Source organism: Physeter macrocephalus, chromosome 2 (genome assembly GCF_002837175.3).
Source record: "Physeter macrocephalus isolate SW-GA chromosome 2, ASM283717v5, whole genome shotgun sequence".
In the NCBI taxonomy this organism is placed as follows: domain Eukaryota; kingdom Metazoa; phylum Chordata; class Mammalia; order Artiodactyla; family Physeteridae; genus Physeter; species Physeter macrocephalus.
This window is the reverse complement of record NC_041215.1, coordinates 117,303,643-117,324,158: the sequence shown is the minus strand read 5'-3', so window position 1 is coordinate 117,324,158 and position 20,516 is coordinate 117,303,643. Positions and strand designations below refer to the sequence as shown.

The 20,516-nt window shown below is 36.2% G+C and overlaps 1 protein-coding gene across 2 annotated transcripts in view; it reads left to right on the top strand.

The window, feature by feature from the left end:
• ABCA12 (ATP binding cassette subfamily A member 12) overlaps positions 1-20,516 on the top strand; it is a 191,964-nt gene that overhangs the window by 164,141 nt on the left and 7,307 nt on the right. For both annotated transcript variants that reach the window (XM_024124681.3, XM_024124680.3), the window contains exons 39-50: positions 311-416; positions 4,568-4,622; positions 5,193-5,370; positions 6,831-6,946; positions 7,970-8,129; positions 9,334-9,587; positions 11,852-12,056; positions 12,961-13,070; positions 13,368-13,518; positions 14,442-14,576; positions 16,511-16,614; positions 17,977-18,069. In XM_024124681.3, coding sequence (XP_023980449.1) covers positions 311-416; positions 4,568-4,622; positions 5,193-5,370; positions 6,831-6,946; positions 7,970-8,129; positions 9,334-9,587; positions 11,852-12,056; positions 12,961-13,070; positions 13,368-13,518; positions 14,442-14,576; positions 16,511-16,614; positions 17,977-18,069 — 1,667 coding nt within the window. The remainder of the gene's footprint in view (positions 1-310; positions 417-4,567; positions 4,623-5,192; positions 5,371-6,830; positions 6,947-7,969; positions 8,130-9,333; positions 9,588-11,851; positions 12,057-12,960; positions 13,071-13,367; positions 13,519-14,441; positions 14,577-16,510; positions 16,615-17,976; positions 18,070-20,516) is intronic.

The following is a 20,516-nucleotide window of genomic DNA, read 5'->3' as shown; positions in this document are numbered from 1 at the left end:
GAAGATAATAATGATGTCTTCTGTTTATTTCAAGCTTTACCTTTAGAGAAGGTCTAGAATAACTAGTAACTTGGTGCTCTCAAGCAGGGAAAAAAAAATTGTTTTCCCAATCTCTGCCCATCTCTAGGTTGGAAACTTAGAGTTCTGTGGTCAACACTGGTGGATGGTTCATAATCTGCCAAGATGAAATAAGTTACTGGGAAATTGGTGCCCTTATTTTAAATATAAATTGTGTAGGCTGTAAGATGTAAAGACTGCCTGATTTATTTGAACACCGTACTGATCTTGCCTTCTTTCGGAATTTTAACAGGTATGGTATGATCCAGAAGGCTATCACTCCCTTCCAGCTTACCTCAACAGCTTGAATAATTTCCTCCTGCGAGTTAACATGTCAAAATACGATGCTGCCCGACATGGTAAAGTTACTTACTTAGAAGTTTCTTGTATTGCAACTTTTGCTACTGTCCATATGAAAACGTGCACTAGATGCCATTTCCTCCCAGTGGCAGCTATTTTATGGTATTTAAATCACAGATCTTTAAAAGGAGTTTGGAAGTAGTAACTACCACCAGATGGAACATTCTGGATAATCCCCTTAACTTCAGGTTAACTTAGTTTCCTCATTTATCAAGTCAGGATAATAATGCTGACTTCACACTTATTTCTGCGCTCACACCTAGTAGTTATATCTCATAGGAAAATATTTTATAACTATTTACTTGTACATAGGCTAAAAAATAATATAATAATGTCAATAAATATTGTACACAAATCTAAATGCGAAAACAAAACTTTTAAGCTAAGAAGTTGTAACAGAAAAGAAGTGCTGCCATTAACTGAGTACTTCCCGTAATGACACATGCTTTGTATAAAATATTGCTAATCCTTAGCTCCCTCTCAGGATGAGTATTATTGTTTCCTACTGCTATTTCTCTGGGAATCAGAAGTGCCTGGCTCCTGCCTCTTCATTTTCCTACTACTTCTCTATACTCAGCAAGGTCTACTTTAGTGGGGTTTCCCAAGAAGCTTCCACATAGTTTTTGAAAAGGGTTTGGAATTTGAAAGAGACTGATTTGTTTTCTAATTTAATTACTCTTCATCCGACCAGTCCATCTTCTTAAGCCTTGCTTAAATTATTTTCCCATACTGATCCCCCAAAATAATAATAATAAAGATGGAGAAAATAGAGTAAAATATTTGCTGGCCAGCAATTTCTACCCTAATAAATAGGCTAACAGACTATTTAAAAAAAAGAAATGCCGTTGTCTACTTTTCCTTCATTTCCCTACTGTTGGGCATAATAGCATGTGCTGCACATTCTGGTGATTGTAGAAGTAAACTGTAGAGTCAAATACTCATTCTAGGAACAGAATCTTTCAGAGTCTTCGTTTAAGAGAAAACAGTATTTTTCCCCAACTGCTTTCGCATTTTCCTAGCAGCAGGAACCCTGAAGAAAATAACGAGATTAATAGATAGTCCTTAGACCTAGAGCATCAATAAAGTGTGGAGTCAAAAGTGGTAAATTAAGTTAAATGATGACTAAAGCCAGGTGGGTCTGGTATAACCTGGTTTGAAACACTACTGAACACTTGACTTTCAGTAGGATGTCTTATTGAGAGCAAAGGACATTTGTTGCCATGACGGATAATGAAAGTATAAGAACCATAGAAATGACTAGGAGGAAATGTTGCAAAGGAATGTAGGTAAGAAAAAGAGACAATGCCACTTTTGAAGGATCAGCTTTTGAAACCTATATTCAGGTTTCATTTATTATTAGTGTTCTTTACCGAGATGAAAGCAGTCTGAATCACTCTGGATCCCAGCAGGCTTGTTGTGGCGCCTACAACTGTATTTTTAAGTTACATAGTCTAAAGAATTAAGAATTCTGGAACATAAACTTCACATTGACCCTAAAAGGAAATGTTTTTAATTTAAAAATAAGGCTTAGCTTGAGTTATATAGAGATTAGTAGTAGTGTGCCTTCTATTTTTTATTAACTTTTCTCATATAGGCTTATGAAAGTGGTAGCTTTCCACCTTCTCTGGAAGGAGTTTGTTTTCTTTCAGAAAAGAAATCCATGTCACCTTAAAATGCTTTTATTGTTTTGTAATGCATGTATGGGATCTGCCATGATAATGTTGTCTTTAAAAATCAGCTCAATTATTCTCCTGCCACCTCCCCCTACTACACTAGCTGTCTTAAGGCACCTTTGTTGGATTCTACATGAATTGAGATTTTGAATTTTAACGTGCTAATAAAAATCTTTTAATTAGCTTTCCTTTGCAATGTCAATATCTGTTATATTCATGTGGTTCCCTCTAGTGGTTAATTTAACACGGAAGTTCTGTTCTTTCTTCCCCTAGAATACAGATTTACTTGTTTTCACTAACAAATGCTACACAACCAGGCTCTTTTCCAAAAATATTGACACATTGTTCCCTCCACCCTGTTGTTTATTCTTATTGCATTACTAGCAATGGTCAATGGGAAGTTACTCATTTTAGGTTTACACATGTAGAAATAAGAGAAAATGTGTTCTTTTTCATGTATATTGTATATGGGGGAAATAATTGAAATTTTAAGATTTTATTCGAGTCAATAAGCATTCATTGACTAATCACTGTACTTAAGACTTTATGCTGGATGCTGTAGAACCCACAGAAAAGATTGTGATATAGATTCCAAACCCTAATATATGTACTTGATGTTTCTGCTAAAGATCTGTAAAAATAAAATTGGTTTAGCAGCATTTTTCATATCGGAGTAAATGTATTTGTAAAGATTCCTCTGGTGAAATAGAGTGTTTCTTGATTCTGAAATACAGATCAGGACTAAGAGAAATGTTTTCCCCTTGCCTGTGTTATAATCCAGCAACAAGGTGTACGTAGGGCCCAAAGAAAATTGAATCTCAGTAAAAAGAGAGCCCATTAATTTACACTAAAGATAAGAGAAGTGCATTCCCCCAATGATGTGATTAAAATTATAGGTCAAATTGATTATTGTTGCTGGTAGTTTCTTTGTTTTGATTTAACTATATATTATATTTTTTCTTCAATATATAACAATTGCAGATTTCAACCTCAAAATATGTCACACTCTACTTAATAAAAATTATACATTTAAGTTAATGGAAATAGTAGAACTTTAGAATAATCTATAATATTTGGGTGCTATCAAAGGGCCTTAATATCCTAATATAATGAACATATACTATATGAGCAGTAGTGAGGAAGTTCTTCTTCAGCTTATGACTTTATAGGAAAAAGTACTTAAGGGATATCCTCACTCCTACCCTTACTGTTCTTTTCCAAAGTTACTCAGACAGTATAGGCTTTGCCTTCACACCGTGGCCCTTTGCGAAACTTACCAGCCCATTTTGACTGGCTAACCAATGTCCTGTAAGGAAAGGGAGGAAAGAACCTTGCTTACACTTATACTCAGAAAGTATAACCAACCCTTGGAGGTACAAATAATTTAGGACTGCATTGGAATTAAGTGACTACTTTTCTGGAGCCAGCTAGTTTCTCTGAATCGTTTTGGATCTTTATGTCTCAGTGAAAATCCCTCCCGCGTGGCTGAAGCTCCCAAGCTCTACTCTTGGTAGAGTTCTAGAACAATAGGCATCTCAGAAGCAGTAAAGGAGGAGAAGGGATCCTCTCAGGCTACAATATTTCCCTACGACAGCCAATAGCACAATGAAGAGGGATGTGGGTGGAAAATGTCTGTTCTTTAGGAGATCCTCATATAATTGGTCTCCCTTTGAGGTGCTTCTTTAAATGTCATGCATTTCTAAAGTGCTCCTGAATACAAACATCCATATTACCAGGTGAAGAGAAGAAACTGGAAAACAATGAGTTAAATGTAGTAGAGGGGAAACATGCTATATAAGAAGTGTAAATTCTTGCCTCTTCCCCCAAAATTCCATGCACAGTGTGAAAAACTGTTTTGGGCTTTTTGTGTGTGTGTGAGTACCATCCGTTGTGTGGCATTGATGAGATTGGCGGGGGGTGGGGGCATCATTTTCCTTTAAAGGAGTATCCCCCAAAGTAAAATTCTTTAAGTGGGAAGCAGCCACACAGCACAGGGAGATCAGCTCGGTGCTTCGTGACCACCTAGAGGGGTGGGATAGGGAGGGTGGGAGGGAGACACAAGAGGGAGGAGATATGGGGATATAGGTATATGTATAACTGATTCACTTTGTTATAAAGCAGAAACTAACACACCATTGTAAAGCAATTATACTCCAATAAAGATGTTTAAAAAATAAATAAACAATAAAAATTGGTACTTCTTTTTTTAAAATTTTTATTGGAGTATAGTTGATTTTGTTGTGTTAGTTTCAGTTGTACAGCACAGTGAATCAGTTATACATATACATATATCCACTCTCTCATTTTTTTTTAGTTTCTTTTCCCATATAGGCCATTACAGATTATTGAGTAGAGTTCCCTGTGCTGTACAGTAGGTTCTTATTAGTTGTCTATTTTATATATAGTAGTGTGCATAAAAATTGGTATTCCCGATTAACTTAATACCTGCTGATGAAAAGAACCATCTCTTCTTTAAGGTATCATCCTGTATAGCCATCCTTATCCAGGAGTGCAAGACCAAGAAGAAGCCACGTAAGCAGACATATATGGCATGACTCTTTTCTCCTTGGCTTATTGAGCCTTTGTATAAAGTGCTATAATTGGAAATCACAGTTGTATCTGAATGAATGTCAATCTAGAAGAGCTGGTAATATAAGTCACTCACTGGGATAAAAGGAGGTTTCTGAAAGTGTGTAGAGTGAGGTTGCCAAGTAGAGCTTGTTGACTGTAGTTTCACAGAATCTCCTGCTTTTGTAAGTCAAGTGCATAAGTGTTTCATCATTTCAACTTCCCTGCATAGCATTTAAGTACGATTCTCTATGCTCAAGAACTCTATCTCTTGCATACACCCTGTAGCCCTTGGAGACTGAGGTTTTTCCATCAAATATCCCTAGTCAATTCAGATGCCCTCAAGCTACATTTATCCCAGGGTCACAGCCAAGTCATGTAGAAGATACTATCTGGCTGCCTTGCAAGAAGACTTATTTGTGTCACAGCCAACTCTTGCACTGTTTTGTTGTTGGCTTTAGCCATGAATCTTTCTGAAAAGAAAAGAGTTCCCAAAACTTACGTGTGCTCTCCTCTCCCTATTGCTCAATGTAGAATGAGAAGCTTAATCGATATTTTAGTGGCACTCTCCATCCTGCTGGGCTACTCTGTCACCACTGCCAGCTTTGTCACCTATGTTGTACGGGAGCATCAGACCAAAGCCAAGCAGCTGCAGCACATTTCAGGCATTGGTGTCACATGCTACTGGGTAACAAACTTCATTTATGACATGGTGAGTAACTTGTGTCTTTGCAAGAAAGACAGGACCGATTTGGGTAGAAGACAGTTTTATATTTGAGATTTATTTGCCCTGGTTTGTTCAGATTATTACCACAAAGACAATAAATTAAGAAAAACATTGCATCAGGCTTATATTCAGCCAGTGGTTGGAAGAAAGAGAAATCCACCTGCCTTGCCCTTATCTCTGTGGTCTGAGGACCTTCTATATCAGATTCCCGAGGACATTTGTTAGAATCCAGATTGCTGGTCCTCACCCCAGACTTAAGAGGTCCATATCTTGGGAGTGGAGCATGGAGAATATGCATTTTTAACAACCGCTCCCCCAAGTTATTTTAAGCACATCGAAGTTTGAGAACCACTACTGTGGAGAAATGGAAGCTTAGGAGCAGAATAGCCTTGCCCAGTGGTACCACATAAGCAAGCTTATAACAATTTAATCAACTAATAGTGAAAAATTCGAAGTAGTAGCCTCTGCTGAATGACACATTGGAGATTAGTAGGGAAAATAAAGGGTGAATTTAATTGATAGCTCTCTTATTTGCCTAAAATGGTCCCAAATTCAGATGTTTTTTCTTGACTCCAAATGTATCAGTATGGCCAAAAGCCCAGGATGGGTATGTATTTGCCTGGTGATTATGGTGAAATTGTCATTGGCTTGCAGGGTTGGAGAGTAATTAACTGCCTATCCGTTTGGTTAATGTATCCAGTGAGGTCTGAAATGCGATTGTTGTAGAAGTCAAATCTAAAAAAAAAATGGTAATGATTCCTCTGGACTTAATAGGAGCTTTAATATGTCAAGAAAGCTTAAACTACACACTTCTGTGAAGGGCTACTTACTACTCAGATTCTGGTTCTCATTCCAATTTTAGGATATTTTCCTCCCTAATTAAATTCCCATCTCTTTCATCGTGTACATCTTGCTACAAACCCTCAGCATTTACTATTTCTGCTTGCCGATGAAACACTGAATTCTTTGTTCATATCCTTGTGATTCCAAGAATGTGTGGTACCCACTGCCCTGCTGTTTTGCACAGAGTGGCTCACACTGGTAACCAGGCCTTAGAAATCAACCATCTGAGAGAGTTCCAGCATTCAAAATGAAATCAGTACTTTGAGGGCTGAATCGAATACAAAGATACCTGGCTGTCTTATCTTTCTCACTGAACCTTTGTCACCAAATGATCCCAAGTCTCAAAGCCTGAAGGGAGGAGCACCAGGGACTCTGAGTATCTCTCTAAAGATGGAGACCGGCTTGACCTCATATTGCAGGAGACAAATTCTAGAGTGAAATCAACGTAAAATGAACTGAATGTTACAAGCAACAAGAACATAGATAAAACTTCATTTCTTCAAGTGTTTCCAGTTCAATTTGTTAGTTTTAAACTAGACGGGCTATTGATTTTTTTAAAAATATTTGCCATGTATTAAACATAATTTTACATATTCCCATAGGCCTTCTATTTGGTGCCTGTAGCATTTTCAATTGGTGTCATTGCAATTTTCAAGTTACCTGCCTTCTACAGTGAAAACAACCTAAGCGCTGTATCTCTCCTACTTCTGTTGTTTGGGTAAGCTGCAGTGAAAGAATTAACAGAATCAAATGCTCCTAGATACAAACAGGACCTAAATCTCATTAGCTAATTTACAATTGTCTTGGGGTTTCATTAGCCATGAGTCATGATTAACAATACATTACACCTGCTAGTCCATAGTTTGTAAAGTGTAATTCTTGTGAAAATTAATGTTGCTGTTGTTGTTAATAGAATACCTATCATTAATGAGCATTTACAAGGTGCTGACTGTCACACTTAACAATTTACGTATGTAATTTAATTTACCTAAAAATGGAGGCCTTAGAATGATCAGAAAAATGTGTATACGTGTATGAATTTCTGTATTAACAAGTTGTGAGTATAAATAAATATATAAGGCATTAAAAAGTAAATATATTCATGTATATTTATTTTTATTTTTATCGATGGCTAAGAACACACATAATATTGTTTCTGAATTAGGGTAATTAATACAGGTAATACAGTTTGATATAACCAATACTTATCGTAGCAGTTCTTTCTGCCCTGAATGAATGGGTAGTATCCATTTAGTTAGCAACTGCAGCTGATAAAGGGTCTCTCTGTCTCTAGTTCTACTTCATTACCCCAAAGGTTGCTCAAGTATTTGCTCAAAACGGGACATGCAGCTTCTAAGCATACTCTGTCTGCTTAGCTAGCCGACAATGTCGTTTTTTTTCTCAACTTTAAATTATAAGGTATATCTATTGAACTCATATTTCTGAGCCAAAAAAAAATGTCTTGCCTGGGTGGGGTAACACCATCTCTAGGAAAAATTAATTTGTAATTGTAATGACTACTCAAGATTCCTTAAAAGACCTTTACTGTCATTTAAAAAGCGTGCTTCACTTTTGTTTTTTTTGGCTGTTGTTAAAAAGGGGGATAAAAGAGAGATCTAACTACAAGGCTTGACAACTGATCTCTAATGTTTATTTTCACTTTGGAACACTATCAAAGTTATTTATTTAGTAAAAGAATAATTACGGCATGATTTTAATTCTTAGTGTTATTAACATAAAGGTATGCCACATTTTCTTGGATGTACTTGCTGGCTGGGCTCTTCCATGAAACAGGAGTGGCTTTCATCACTTATGTCTGCATCAACCTCTTTTTTGGCATCAATTCCATTGTTTCCCTGTCGGTGGTGTACTTCCTTTCCAAGGAAAAGCCTAATGATGCGGTAAGGTCATTTATTAGTCTGATGAACTTCAGTTATTGGGTCAAATGCTTCAACATGTTCCAAGGTGGAAAGATTTTCTGTATTTTGCATTCTCTAAATAGAATAGGGGAATTTATTTGATTCTATTAAATATAGTAGAGGGGAAACTATGGCATTTTAAAATTCTTTTTAGGTTCCATCTAGGTTAATGTCTATGATTATATTTATGCAGTGTCAAAACTATTGACATTTGATAGGGCTTGAGTAGGTAAATGGAGATACAGTCAGTCAGATACCTTGTATGGCACTACAAAAATCATGCAACCAATCGGTCAGCTAAACTTTTTACTCATTAACAAATTGTTATGGTGTGGTAGGGACAAGGACAATGGCTTAGTTATATGACTGTGGGTTAAGATTCATTTGAACATCCATAGAGAAAAAACCTGATTCATTCCCTTTCAGTCATGTATTGGAGTCTACTTCATTGTAAGCATCACTTTCCGTTCAGAGCTAACAGTCATGATTGATGACAAGGGAAGCCCTACCAGTGCTGGGCAATTGAATGGAAAAGAATAGAAAGAAAATGAAGTGAGGAATAGACAAGCACACTCAGTGCTGGACAACTTAATGGAAAAGAATAGAAAGAAAATGAAGTGAGGAATAGACAGGCACACTCCAGGAGAAAGAAGAAAATTCATGAGGTGCAAGTGGTTGGTCCCAAGTGGGAATAACATGAAAATGAGCCATTTGCTCCTCGTTGAGATAGGTTGTCTCTCCTTCCATATCATTTTACCATTTTATTCCCTCTTCTAGTAGGAATTACCTTAGGTTCTGAAATTTTACTGTACTAAATCCCTCCTTTACTCAGGCACCTACCCATAGATACTCTATCAGACCCTAGCACCCTGGCTGTTACTACATTCCTAGGACCTAAGGCAGGTCTAGAAGTGATTCTGCCCCCAGGGTTTGGCCTGACACCTTAGACCATCTCAAATATATATATATATGTATGTATAAAATCCTTTTTGGCTTGTATTTTAGTAATAAATCTCCACCATTTGGTTATAGTAAATGTTTATATGTAAATTCAGTATGCATGTGAAACAACTGCCAATCTAGATAAGCTTCTCAGGTTTCAATATTTATCTACATCTAGTTTCAATTTTTTGTCAATTTGTTAGAAGGCTAACACTGAGCTTTATTTTTATTTCTTTTATTTCAGACTTTAGAACTTATTTCTGAAACCCTCAAGCGCATTTTCCTGATTTTCCCGCAGTTCTGTTTTGGCTATGGTTTGATTGAACTTTCTCAACAACAGTCAGTCCTAGACTTCTTAAAAGCATATGGAGTGGAATATCCAAGTGAAACCTTTGAGATGGATAAACTAGGTGCAATGTTTGTGGCTTTGGTTTCTCAAGGAACCACGTTCTTTTTCTTGCGACTTTTAATCAATGAGTGGCTAATAAATAAACTCAGGTAAATACAATGAAAACAGTGTTTGACATCCATGACAAAACTCAATTCAAAATATTCCGAGAGGGGTCAGTAGTCTAAGCTTTTCAGTTAGTAATATGGAAATGTTTTGCTCAAAAAACTTTTAAAAATTATAGCATAATTCACAATCTACTTAATTCAGTAAATAGTTATCAGACCTTACTGTGGCTCTGCAAGTATTGTAAAGTGAGGGAGTAAAATTAAATAAGCACAATTGTTAGCCTCCAAGAGATCAAGATTCAGTGGTAGAGAGAAAATATGTACATAAACAAAAGATGTAGTCTTTTGAGTTGTGTTTGGAAGGATAGAAAGTAGAAGTGGGGAAAGAGAATTTGAGTATGTAGAATATTAGCAATGGATTTGGGAAAAGAAGATTGCGTAAAGTGAGGACAAAATCATAAATAAAAATACACATACCATTGACCCAACAATTCTACTTCTAGGAATTTTTCCAATAGCTATGCTAACACATATGCAGAATTGTGTATGTATAAAGTTACTCATCATAGCAAAAGAATTCCTAATAGCAAAAGAATGAGAACAACCTAAATGTCCTTCATTTGGGAGCTGGTTAAATGAATTATATGTATAATTTATCAGTGAAACACTATGCAGCCATTAGAAGGAATGATGCAGTTCACTATGTAATGTTTGGGATTACTTTTAATATTTATTAAGTGAGAAATGCAAGTTCAGAGCTATAAATGAAGTATATTACAATTTGAGTTTTAAAAAAGGAATATATATTACTTATGCATACATATGCATAGATTATTTCTAATTATGAGTGCCTCTGTTAAAAAACTGTATATGGTTGAAGGAGACTTGCTTTTCACTAAATATTCTTCAGTACCATTTTAATTTTAATACATGTAGTGCATGTATCACCTATTGAAAAATAAGATTTAAGTTAATAATAATGAAAGGAAAGACAAGAGCAAAGAGAGAAAAATCTTGAGGCATATTTGAGAAATGAGTAATACAATTTGACTAGAGCATAGACTAAATGTAATGAAAGAGTAGGAGCTAAAGCATGGGGTTGGAAAATTATGGCGTCTACTGATTGGTTAAAAAGCGATAGCTTGGACTTTATTCAAGAAACAAATAGTAGCACATTAAAGGTTTTTGAACAGACACCAACAGGATCAAGTGGTGCTTTAGGAGCTGTGATTTTTGTGGAGACAGCGCATACTGTAAGGGAAGAGTCAGAGACGCTGGGCCAGTTTGAGGTTCTTGGATAAATCCGTGTGAAACAAAAATGAAAGCCTGTGATGGTAATAGAAAAAGACAGAAAATGATAGATGACTGGCTGTTATAAGGCATTTCCAGTGCTAGGAGTCTGACTGCATGAGTGGATTTTGGAATGGGGGTGTTTTCAAAGAAAACATCACAATTGGAATCTCTGGGAGTATCATTAAAAGAAACAGGGGACATTGGGAGGAAGACCTGAATTGGTTTGCCTGAATTGTTGGTTTGGTTTGCTTTGGTATTCATTAGGCAAGATACTGTAGTGGGTTTAAGATTTCATGAGTTTTCAGGACTGATAACCTTAATATATTGGCTAGATCCTAGGTAAGACATTCACAGTAAAAAGACTGTAGAATAACATATCGTGATGACAAAAGAAGAAATAGAGAGGATTTTTAAAAGGTGATCATTGATCATGGGCTTGTAAAGTGTTGAGTCTTACTAATGACTCTAGTCTCTCTGTTAGGCAGTAACTTTCAAACCCAAACTAATTTCCTTGCTACTGAAATTAAGATTCTCACTTTTTTTTTTTTTTTTTTTTTTTGCGTTACGGGGGCCTCTCACTGTTGTGGCCTCTCCCGTTGCGGAGCACAGGCTCCGGATGCGAAGGCTCAGAGGCCATGGCTCACGGGCCCAGCCGCTCCGCTGCATGTGGGATCCTCCCGGACCGGGGCACGAACCTGTGTCCCCTGCATCGGCAGGCGGGCTCTCAACCACTGCGCCGCCAGGGAAGCCCTAGATTCTCGCTTTTAATAGTGGATCTGTAAGCATTTAAGTCATGGAAAGCAAAAGCTGTTTCCCAAATATTATAACAAATATTTTAAAAGCATCCATACTAATTTTTAAGTTATTTGAGTACCATAATGCATAAAAAATTTTTTTAAAACCTAGTATGTGATAGCACACTTTTAATGAAGTGAGAACTTATTAAAATATGTCAGAACTGAGTGGTACCATTTCAGAGTCATTGATGCAGAATCATTGGGCCCATTTTTTAGACTCTTCTTCAAAAAATTTCGTTCTTCACCTGTTATTGAGACAATAGTTGAAGATGAAGATGTGTGGGCTGAGAGGTTTAGAGTTGAGAATGGTACAAATGAATATGACCTGGTCCAACTCCATCGTCTTACAAAGACCTACCACCTTATCCACAAAAAGATTATAGCTGTAAACAACATCAGCATTGGGATACCTGCTGGGGAGGTAAGGAAGTAAGGAACAGTGTTTTCTTTCTAGCTATCCTTTGTATTGACATGGTAAGTGACAAAAATCTTTATCTTTCCTTAATTTTTTTCTAGAAATATGAAAGTCAACCTCTGAATATTTTGACGGATTCTATATATGTAATTTACATGTGTCTATGTGTTACTTACCCCGTAAGTCTTCGTTTTGGCAGGGAGGACTCACCGCACACCAAGTCCTGAGCCCCCTCCCAAGTTACTATCCTCCCTGAGTGGACTTTCAGTCAAGAAGTCTATGCAGGGTGCTCTTTTCAACTCTTAGTTTCCAGGCCTCTTCAAAAGACAGCATAAAGAAATCAGTTGTCAGAAGTGAGGTACTAGAACTGCATTCATTTTCATATTCTTGCTGTTTTCACAGAAGCAATAGTAAGGCAGCTTTGAAAGGAGGAGAAGAATGTGGACATTTCCCTTTTTGCCAAGCCTGGCTGCAAACTAAATGCATCAGGTTTATTCTACCACATAAAGAGATTATCGCTTCAGTAGCTTATTCAGTAAAGTTGTGATTTTGTGTGAATAATTTGAAATCTATAAATATAATTACTTTGTCAGGTTAGCATATCTGACTTGGGTATTCTATTATGTCACACAGAGGTGTACTATAATACAGTATGTAAAACAAGTCCTATATATATGTAAAATGTTCAGATGATTAAAGGAAAAAAGGTACTTAAGTACCTAATTGTTTTAAAAGAGAAAGTTTTATCCAGTGCCAACAAAGCACTGCAATATCCATGAGTAATTCGAGTGATTTATTTTTCTTGGTAATTTATTTCACCCAAGGAGAAGAAGAAAAGAGATATAATAATACCATGTCTTTGGTTTGAATTAAAGTTTACATCTTTTTTTTTTTTTCTCCCTCAAACCAGTGCTTTGGCCTTCTTGGGGTGAATGGAGCAGGAAAGACCACCATCTTCAAGATGCTGACTGGAGACATAATTCCTACAGGCGGAAACATCCTGATCAGAAATAAGATTGGGTATGAAAACAAATGCTTCCAATTATTGAACACAACATAATTAAATGAGAAAAATAATTAAAATGAACTCTTTATGTTATTTTGTGGTTATATTATTAAATCCTTAGAGGAAAAACAGCTACTCGAGTGGAAATTTTTAAACCTTTAAGTATGACTATGATGGTGGGATTGTTTTTACCTCTTTTTACCAGACTCACCAATCACCATGAACCAAATAGAGCTACCTTCCCAACATCTGAGGACTAAGAGGGAAACATCTTCTGAAAGTCATTTGTGTTTTTGATTCTTTCAATTCAGGTCTCTGGCTCACATTGACTCTGACAGCTCTGACGGCTCATTAATTGGCTACTGTCCTCAGGAAGATGCTTTGGATGACCTGGTAACCGTGGAAGAACATTTGTATTTCTATGCTAGGATACATGGAATTCCAGAAAAAGATATTAAAGAAGTGAGTATAAGTGTGAAAAGCTAGTTCATTTGAAAACCATTATTATTTCTGCTTCCCACACACCCACCCTCGAGACCAAGTTGACATCTGGAAAATTAGGACATTTTTCTCCTGACAATGATAATTGAGGCAGTATTAGCTTGATTGTATATATCATAAATGAACCTATGAACTCGACTTTAGAAACATCTTGGCCCATGTTTGTTCAGTTGTCTTTTAAAAACTATCAAATAAAGAATGACATTTGCCTTAGGCTCTGGGTTGAGCCATGTTTGGTGATGCCTGTATATCCTTTAGTGTTCAGATAAGTACTGAAACATGGAATTACCTACAAAATGCCCAAGTAAAATAGAATAGCTTCCAATTTGATTTTTTATATTTCTTTTCTGTTTAATTTTTTTTTTTTTTTTTGACTGCATTGAGTCTTCTTTGCTGCATGCAGCCTTTCTCTAGTTGCGGTGAGCAGGGCTATTCTTCGTTGCGGTGCGCAGGCTTCTCGTTGCGGTGGCTTCTCTTGTCGTGGAGCATGGGCTGTAGGCGCGCGGGCTTCAGTAGTTGCAGCAACGGGGATCAGTAGTTGTGGTGCGCGGGCCCTAGAGCACAGGCTCAGTAGTTGTGGCGCACAGGCTTAGTTGCTCCGTGGCATGTCGGATCTTCCCAGGCCAGGACTCGAACCCATGTCCCCTGCACTGGCAGGAGGATTCTTAAGCACTGCGCCACCAGGGAGGTCCCTGAACTATTAATGTTTAAGTGGACCTTTGAAAATAAACTAAAATTTATGTTGAATTTAAATGTTTTAATTTTTTCGGGAATGTATTTCTTCATTATAAAACTTTCTTTTCACAGAGTAGCTTTTTTCCCATTTAATGCTTTAAGGGTTTTGGCAAGGGAAAATCAACTTAAGTCCTCTTTTCCACCCACAGACTGTTCATAAACTCCTTAGGAGGCTTCACCTGATGCCCTACAAGGACAAAACTACCTCTATGTGTAGTTACGGCACAAAAAGAAAATTATCCACTGCACTGGCCTTGATAGGGAAACCTTCCATACTGTTGCTGGTAAGAGAATCATTGTGAAAAAGGCTACTACCTAATTAGAACCACATATCCAATAGTGTGTGTAACAGTTCATTATCATTATTGCAATAAACATTTACTGAGGTCTTACTATATGCTAGTTATTTTGTAAAACACTTTACATATATTGTCTCACTTAGGGAATTTATATCAGATAATTTGTTGCCACAAAAATATGCCCTCAAAAATGTTTTTGTCTGAAGCTATGGCTCAGTCGGTTTCAGAGGAAACATGGGAATAGGAAGTAGCTGAAACAAAGTCAGGATATTCAAATGAGTAAGTAAAATTATGACAGAATTTGATTCCCAGTTATTGAAGAAATCAGTTCTATTAGTAACTGATCAGGTAAGCTAACACATTTTCCAACTTCTACCAAAAAGGAAATACACATTTGAGGACAACATTCTGTGCTAAAATGTTATTTCCTTGTTGCTTAAAAATATGAGTTACCTAGCTTGAGATGCAATCTTGACAATATGCCATTCTACTTTATCTGAATTTTTTGGAGGCAAGAAATACATGTCACGTTTATATTTTGATTAAGAGCTGAAAAATTAAATTGATCACCTGGAAATATAAATTACACTAGGAGTGACATAGCAGGCCAAACACTGTGAAAAGTGTTTATTTCAGAGAAATAAGCTTGCCCTTATTTTGGAAGATCCCCTTCATTCCAGGACTTCCAAACTCCAAAAGAGGCTTAACTATGTGCAATAAAAGCACCAGTTATAAATCATCACATTATTCCAGAGATTAAGTAATATAGAGGATCAGATCATTTAAACTGCCCAGATAGAGTAATGCACAACCCATCTCTCTTTAATATCGGAAGCTTATAATGCATTATATCCCTGCCAATCGATGCTCATAATGGAATTCAATTGTATAAGTGTCCCTTAAATTGAAGAAAACAATCCTTAGGCACCCCTGTGAGATAACAGATGTAAAGTACTTTAAAATGTTGTTAAAAGCTCTATGCAAATATTATGTATTAATGAGCTGAACTAAAATCAGGCTATGAGAGAAAGATACCATATTTTCTTTTATATATATTTACTGCAATGCCATTGTCTTCAAATATAGGAACAGTGACAATATAACCTCTACTGTTTCCCCAAATTAACACTCATTTCTTTCTTTAAATTTAAATTTAACCCCTTACTATAAAAATAAACCTCTGATGATCCTATGTATATACTTTCCATTTCAGACATACGTTTGTAATTTTTACCTAATCTTGACCTATAATTTGGTTTTTTAGTCATCTCTCAGGATTTATTATTGCTTGTTTAGGTTTTCCATTGCTGCATTTCTAATTTTATGTCTGAATAATTTTTCTAAACATCGTTTACTTTAAAATGTAATTTATATCTTTCTATTTGGCAATTTCTGCAAATCTTACTTTTATTTCCCCCAAGGAGTATTAAATTTCAATTAATAACATAAAACTGAAAGTACACCTCAATCATATTAATAAAAACAAATCAAATTGAATTCTCTGTGCTTCACATAACATATTATCTATCACTCACAGCCACAATTCTGCCATCAGGAGCAAGGTATCAGTCTTGCTGATGTAGCTTCAAATATATATGTGACATTATAGTATTAAATGTAAAAATTCTTGCTTTGTCAGTAATTGAAGCAGAATTTTTTCCAAAGAAATATGAGAGACAAGTGTAAAGTAAGAGTACAACTTCACTGAAACACTTTTTAAAACAGATTGACAATTTTAAATGATTCATTTTGAGCTTTTTGACAGCAGCAGAAAGAAGCCTATTAAGTGTAAAACAAGTTAGTCACATGACCTGGAAAAATGATTTCTGTTATAGGCAAGTGAGATGCAATGATTCATGTAAAGAACCTCATCAAAATTTAATTAATTTGATAAATTCTTCTTGTAACTTTCTATTAAGGATGAGCCAAGCTCTGGGATGGATCCTAAATCAAAACGGCACCTCTGGAAGATCATTTCAGAAGAAGTACAGAATAAATGTTCCGTCATCCTCACTTCTCACAGGTAAACAGAGTCAGATGACGCGATGTTAGGATGAGAGACGGGGAAGGTAATCCCGTGTAATATATACTGATAGTGAATTCCGCAATTGGATTAAAGTATTTTATGTTCATAGTCAAAGGAGCAAGTCTGGAAGGTTTCATGGTGAGACTCCAGCTCCTGTGGTGGGACAGGGCCTAAGAAATCTTTTAAAAAAACAAGTTTCCCACAACTTGCGGCCCTCTTAATTCAACTATGCCTCCCTATTGCCTATCACATAAAATTCAGCATTTTTCGGCTTAGTATGCAAGGCCTTTTATTATCTGGCCTCGTCTAAACTTCTAGTCTTTTTTTCCTATGACACCCTCTCCTATCTGTCAATCTGAATGACTCGTGGTTCCGTGTACACACACTGCCCTTTCCTATCACATGCTCTTTCTTTGGCTGTGCCTTCTACTAGAGTTGATCTTTTCACAAAATCTCTCCAGATTCTAATCTTACTAGTCCTTTAAGAACTAGTTCACAAGCCTTCTCCATGAAGTATACCCTTCCAATCAATTAGGTAAAAAAGCTACTAAAGAATTTTCTCTGTACCTTTCTTATAAGGTCGGCCTTATATTAAGTTCATCCTTTCGTTATAATGATCATATAGTAGAAAAAGAACTAGGTATGTTTAGAATCAAGAGACTTGTTTATATCCTATATACTAGCCTTGCCCTAGCACAGTATATGTTCTGAAGCCAATCGTTTAATTTCCATTAACTTTTTATTAACTTTTTATTTTATATTGGAGTATAGCCAATTAACAACATTGTGATAGATTCAGGTGCACAGCAAAGGGACTCAACCATACATATACATGTATCCATTCTCCCCCAAACTCCCCTAATTTCCATTAACTTTTGTATTAAGTGGACAGGGTGATACCTAAGATCTCCTCCAGTTATCATCGTCCATGAAATTAGAATTATATAATCAAGTACAGGTTAACTAGTTATAAACACAAAAGCATAAAAGCCATCTGAATAGGGAGTATAAGACGTAATGAAAACAGTTTAGTATTATTTTGGAAACATTTCTTATGAAATGTAGGTCTTGAGTCAAAGTTTGAAAGAGCTTAAAAGAAATACTATGTTTGATAGAGTGGGCAATACAGGTGAGAGAGATGGCCTCAAGTTTGAGAAGAAACAGTAATAAACCCTATGTGAAGACATTTAATTTATATGTTAAAAGATTTTTTTTGTTCTTCAAGGGAAAGGACATTTTAAGGAGCTCAAATACTCAAACAGTATTTCTAAGGTGCCATAATGAAAAAAGTTAAGCTTATGCTCAGGAACTTAAACCAATTTTCTGTGCCTGGAATGCTGACATGATTCTATCTTCCAGCATGGAAGAATGTGAAGCTCTGTGTACCAGGTTGGCCATTATGGTGAATGGAAGGTTCCAATGTATTGGATCATTGCAGCATATTAAGAGCAGGTGAGGAACAAATGTATTGATTAACACATGGTGTACGGTAATCAATCTACCAGTACTATACTCACCTTCAAGGATTATCTCAGCAGCCTATCCCACAATGAGTAGTAAAACTGGAATGGAGAAGCTAATCATTGATTCACCTTAAAGTTAAATTATAGTACTGAGGATTGAATTTTTTTTAATTAATAACCCCAAAACCTGGAAGGCCTAAAAGCTAAAAATAATAATAATCATCATCATTATTATTATTATTCCCCAACCAAAATACTCTCGGAAAGCAGTTTCAAGAGTTATCTTGGTGACAAGTGACAATGAAAACACAACGATACAAAACCTATGGGATGCAGCAAAAGCAGTTCTAAGAGGGAAGTTTATAGCTATACAAGCCTACCTCAAGAAACAAGAAAAATCTCAAATAAACAATCTAACCTGACACCTAAAGGAACTAGAGAAAGAAGAACAAACAAAACCCAAAGTTAGCAGAAGGAAAGAAATCATAAAGACCAGAGCAGAAATAAATGAAATAGAAACAAAGAAAAGCAATAGAAAAGATCAATAAAACTAAAAGCTGGTTCTTGGAGAAGATAACAAAATTGATAAACCATTAGCCAGACTCATCAAGAAAAAGAGGGGGTGGACTCAAATCAATAAAGTTAGAAATGAAAAAGGAGAAGTTACAACAGACACCGCAGAAATACAAAACATCCTAAGAGACTACTACAGGCAACTCTATGCCAATAAAATGGACAAAAATGGACAACCTGGTAGAAATGGACAAATTCTTAGAAAGGTATAACCTTCCAAGACTGAACCAGGAAGAAACAGAAAATATGAACAGACCAATCACAAGTAATGACATTGAAACTGTGATTAAAATCTTCCAACAAACAAAAGTCCAGGACCAGATGGCTTCACAGGTGAATCCTATCAAACATTTAGACAACAGCTAACACCCATCCTTCCCAAACTCTTCCAAAATATTGCAGAGGAAGGAACACTCCCAAACTCATTCTATGAGGCCACAATCACCCTAATACCAAAACCAGACAAAGATACTACAGTAAAAGAAAATTACAGACCAATATCACTGATGAATATAGATGCAAAAATCCTCAACAAAATTCTAGCAAACAAAATCCTACTACGCATTAAAAGGATCATACAGCATGATCAAGTGGGATTTATTACAGGGATGCAAGGATTCTTCAATACACGCAAATCAATTAATATGATACACCATATCAACAAACTGAAGAAAAAAAACCATATACTCATCTCAATAGATGCAGAAAAACTTTTGACAAAATTCGACACCCATTTATGATAAAATCTCTCTAGAAAGTGGGCATAGAGGGAACCTACCTCAACATAATAGAGGCCATATATGACAAACCCACAGCAAACATCATTCTCAATGGTGAAAAACTGAAAGCATTTCCTCTAAGATCAGGAACAAGACAAGGATGTCCACTCTCACCACTATTATTCAACATAATTTTGGACGTCCTAGCCACAGCAATCAGAGAAGAAAAAGAAATAAAAGGAATAGAAATTGGAAAAGAAGAAGTACAACTGTCACTGTTTGCAGATGACATGATACTGTACATAAAGGATCCTAAAAATGCCAGCAGAAAACTGCTAGAGCTAATCAATGAATTTGGTAAAGTTGCAGGATACAAAATTAATGCACAGAAATCTCTTGCATTCCTGTACACTAATGATGAAAAATCTGAAAGAGAAATTAACGAAACACTCTCATTTACTTATAAAGCACTGATGAAAGAAATTAAAGATGATACCAACAGATGGAGAGATATACCATGTTCTTGGATTGGAAGAATCAATATTTTGAAAATGACTGTACTACCCAGAGCAATCTACAGATGCAATGCAATCCCTATCAGATTACCAATGGCATTTTTTATGGAACTAGAACAAAAAAATCTTAAAATTTGTACGGAGACACCAAAGACCCCGAGTAGCCAAAGCAGTCTTGAGGGAAAAAAAACGGAGCTGGAGGAATCAGACTCCCTGACTTCAGGCTATACTACAAAGCTACAGTAATCAAGGCAATATGGCACTGGCACAAAAAGAGAAACATAGATCAATGGAACAAGATAGAAAGCCCAGAGATAAACCCACGCACCTATGGTCAACTAATCTTATGACAAAGGAGGCAAGGATATACAATGGAGAAAAGACAGTCTCTTCAATAAGTGGTGCTGGGAAAACTGGACAGCTACATGTAAAAGAATGAAATTAGAACACTCCCTAACACCATACACAAAAATAAACTCAAAATGGATTAAAGACCTAAATGTAAGGCCACACACTATCAAACTCTTAGAGGAAAAAATAGGCAGAACACTCTATGACATACAACACAGCAAGATCCTTTTTGACCCACCTCATAGAGAAATGGAAATAAAAAGAAAAATAAACAAATG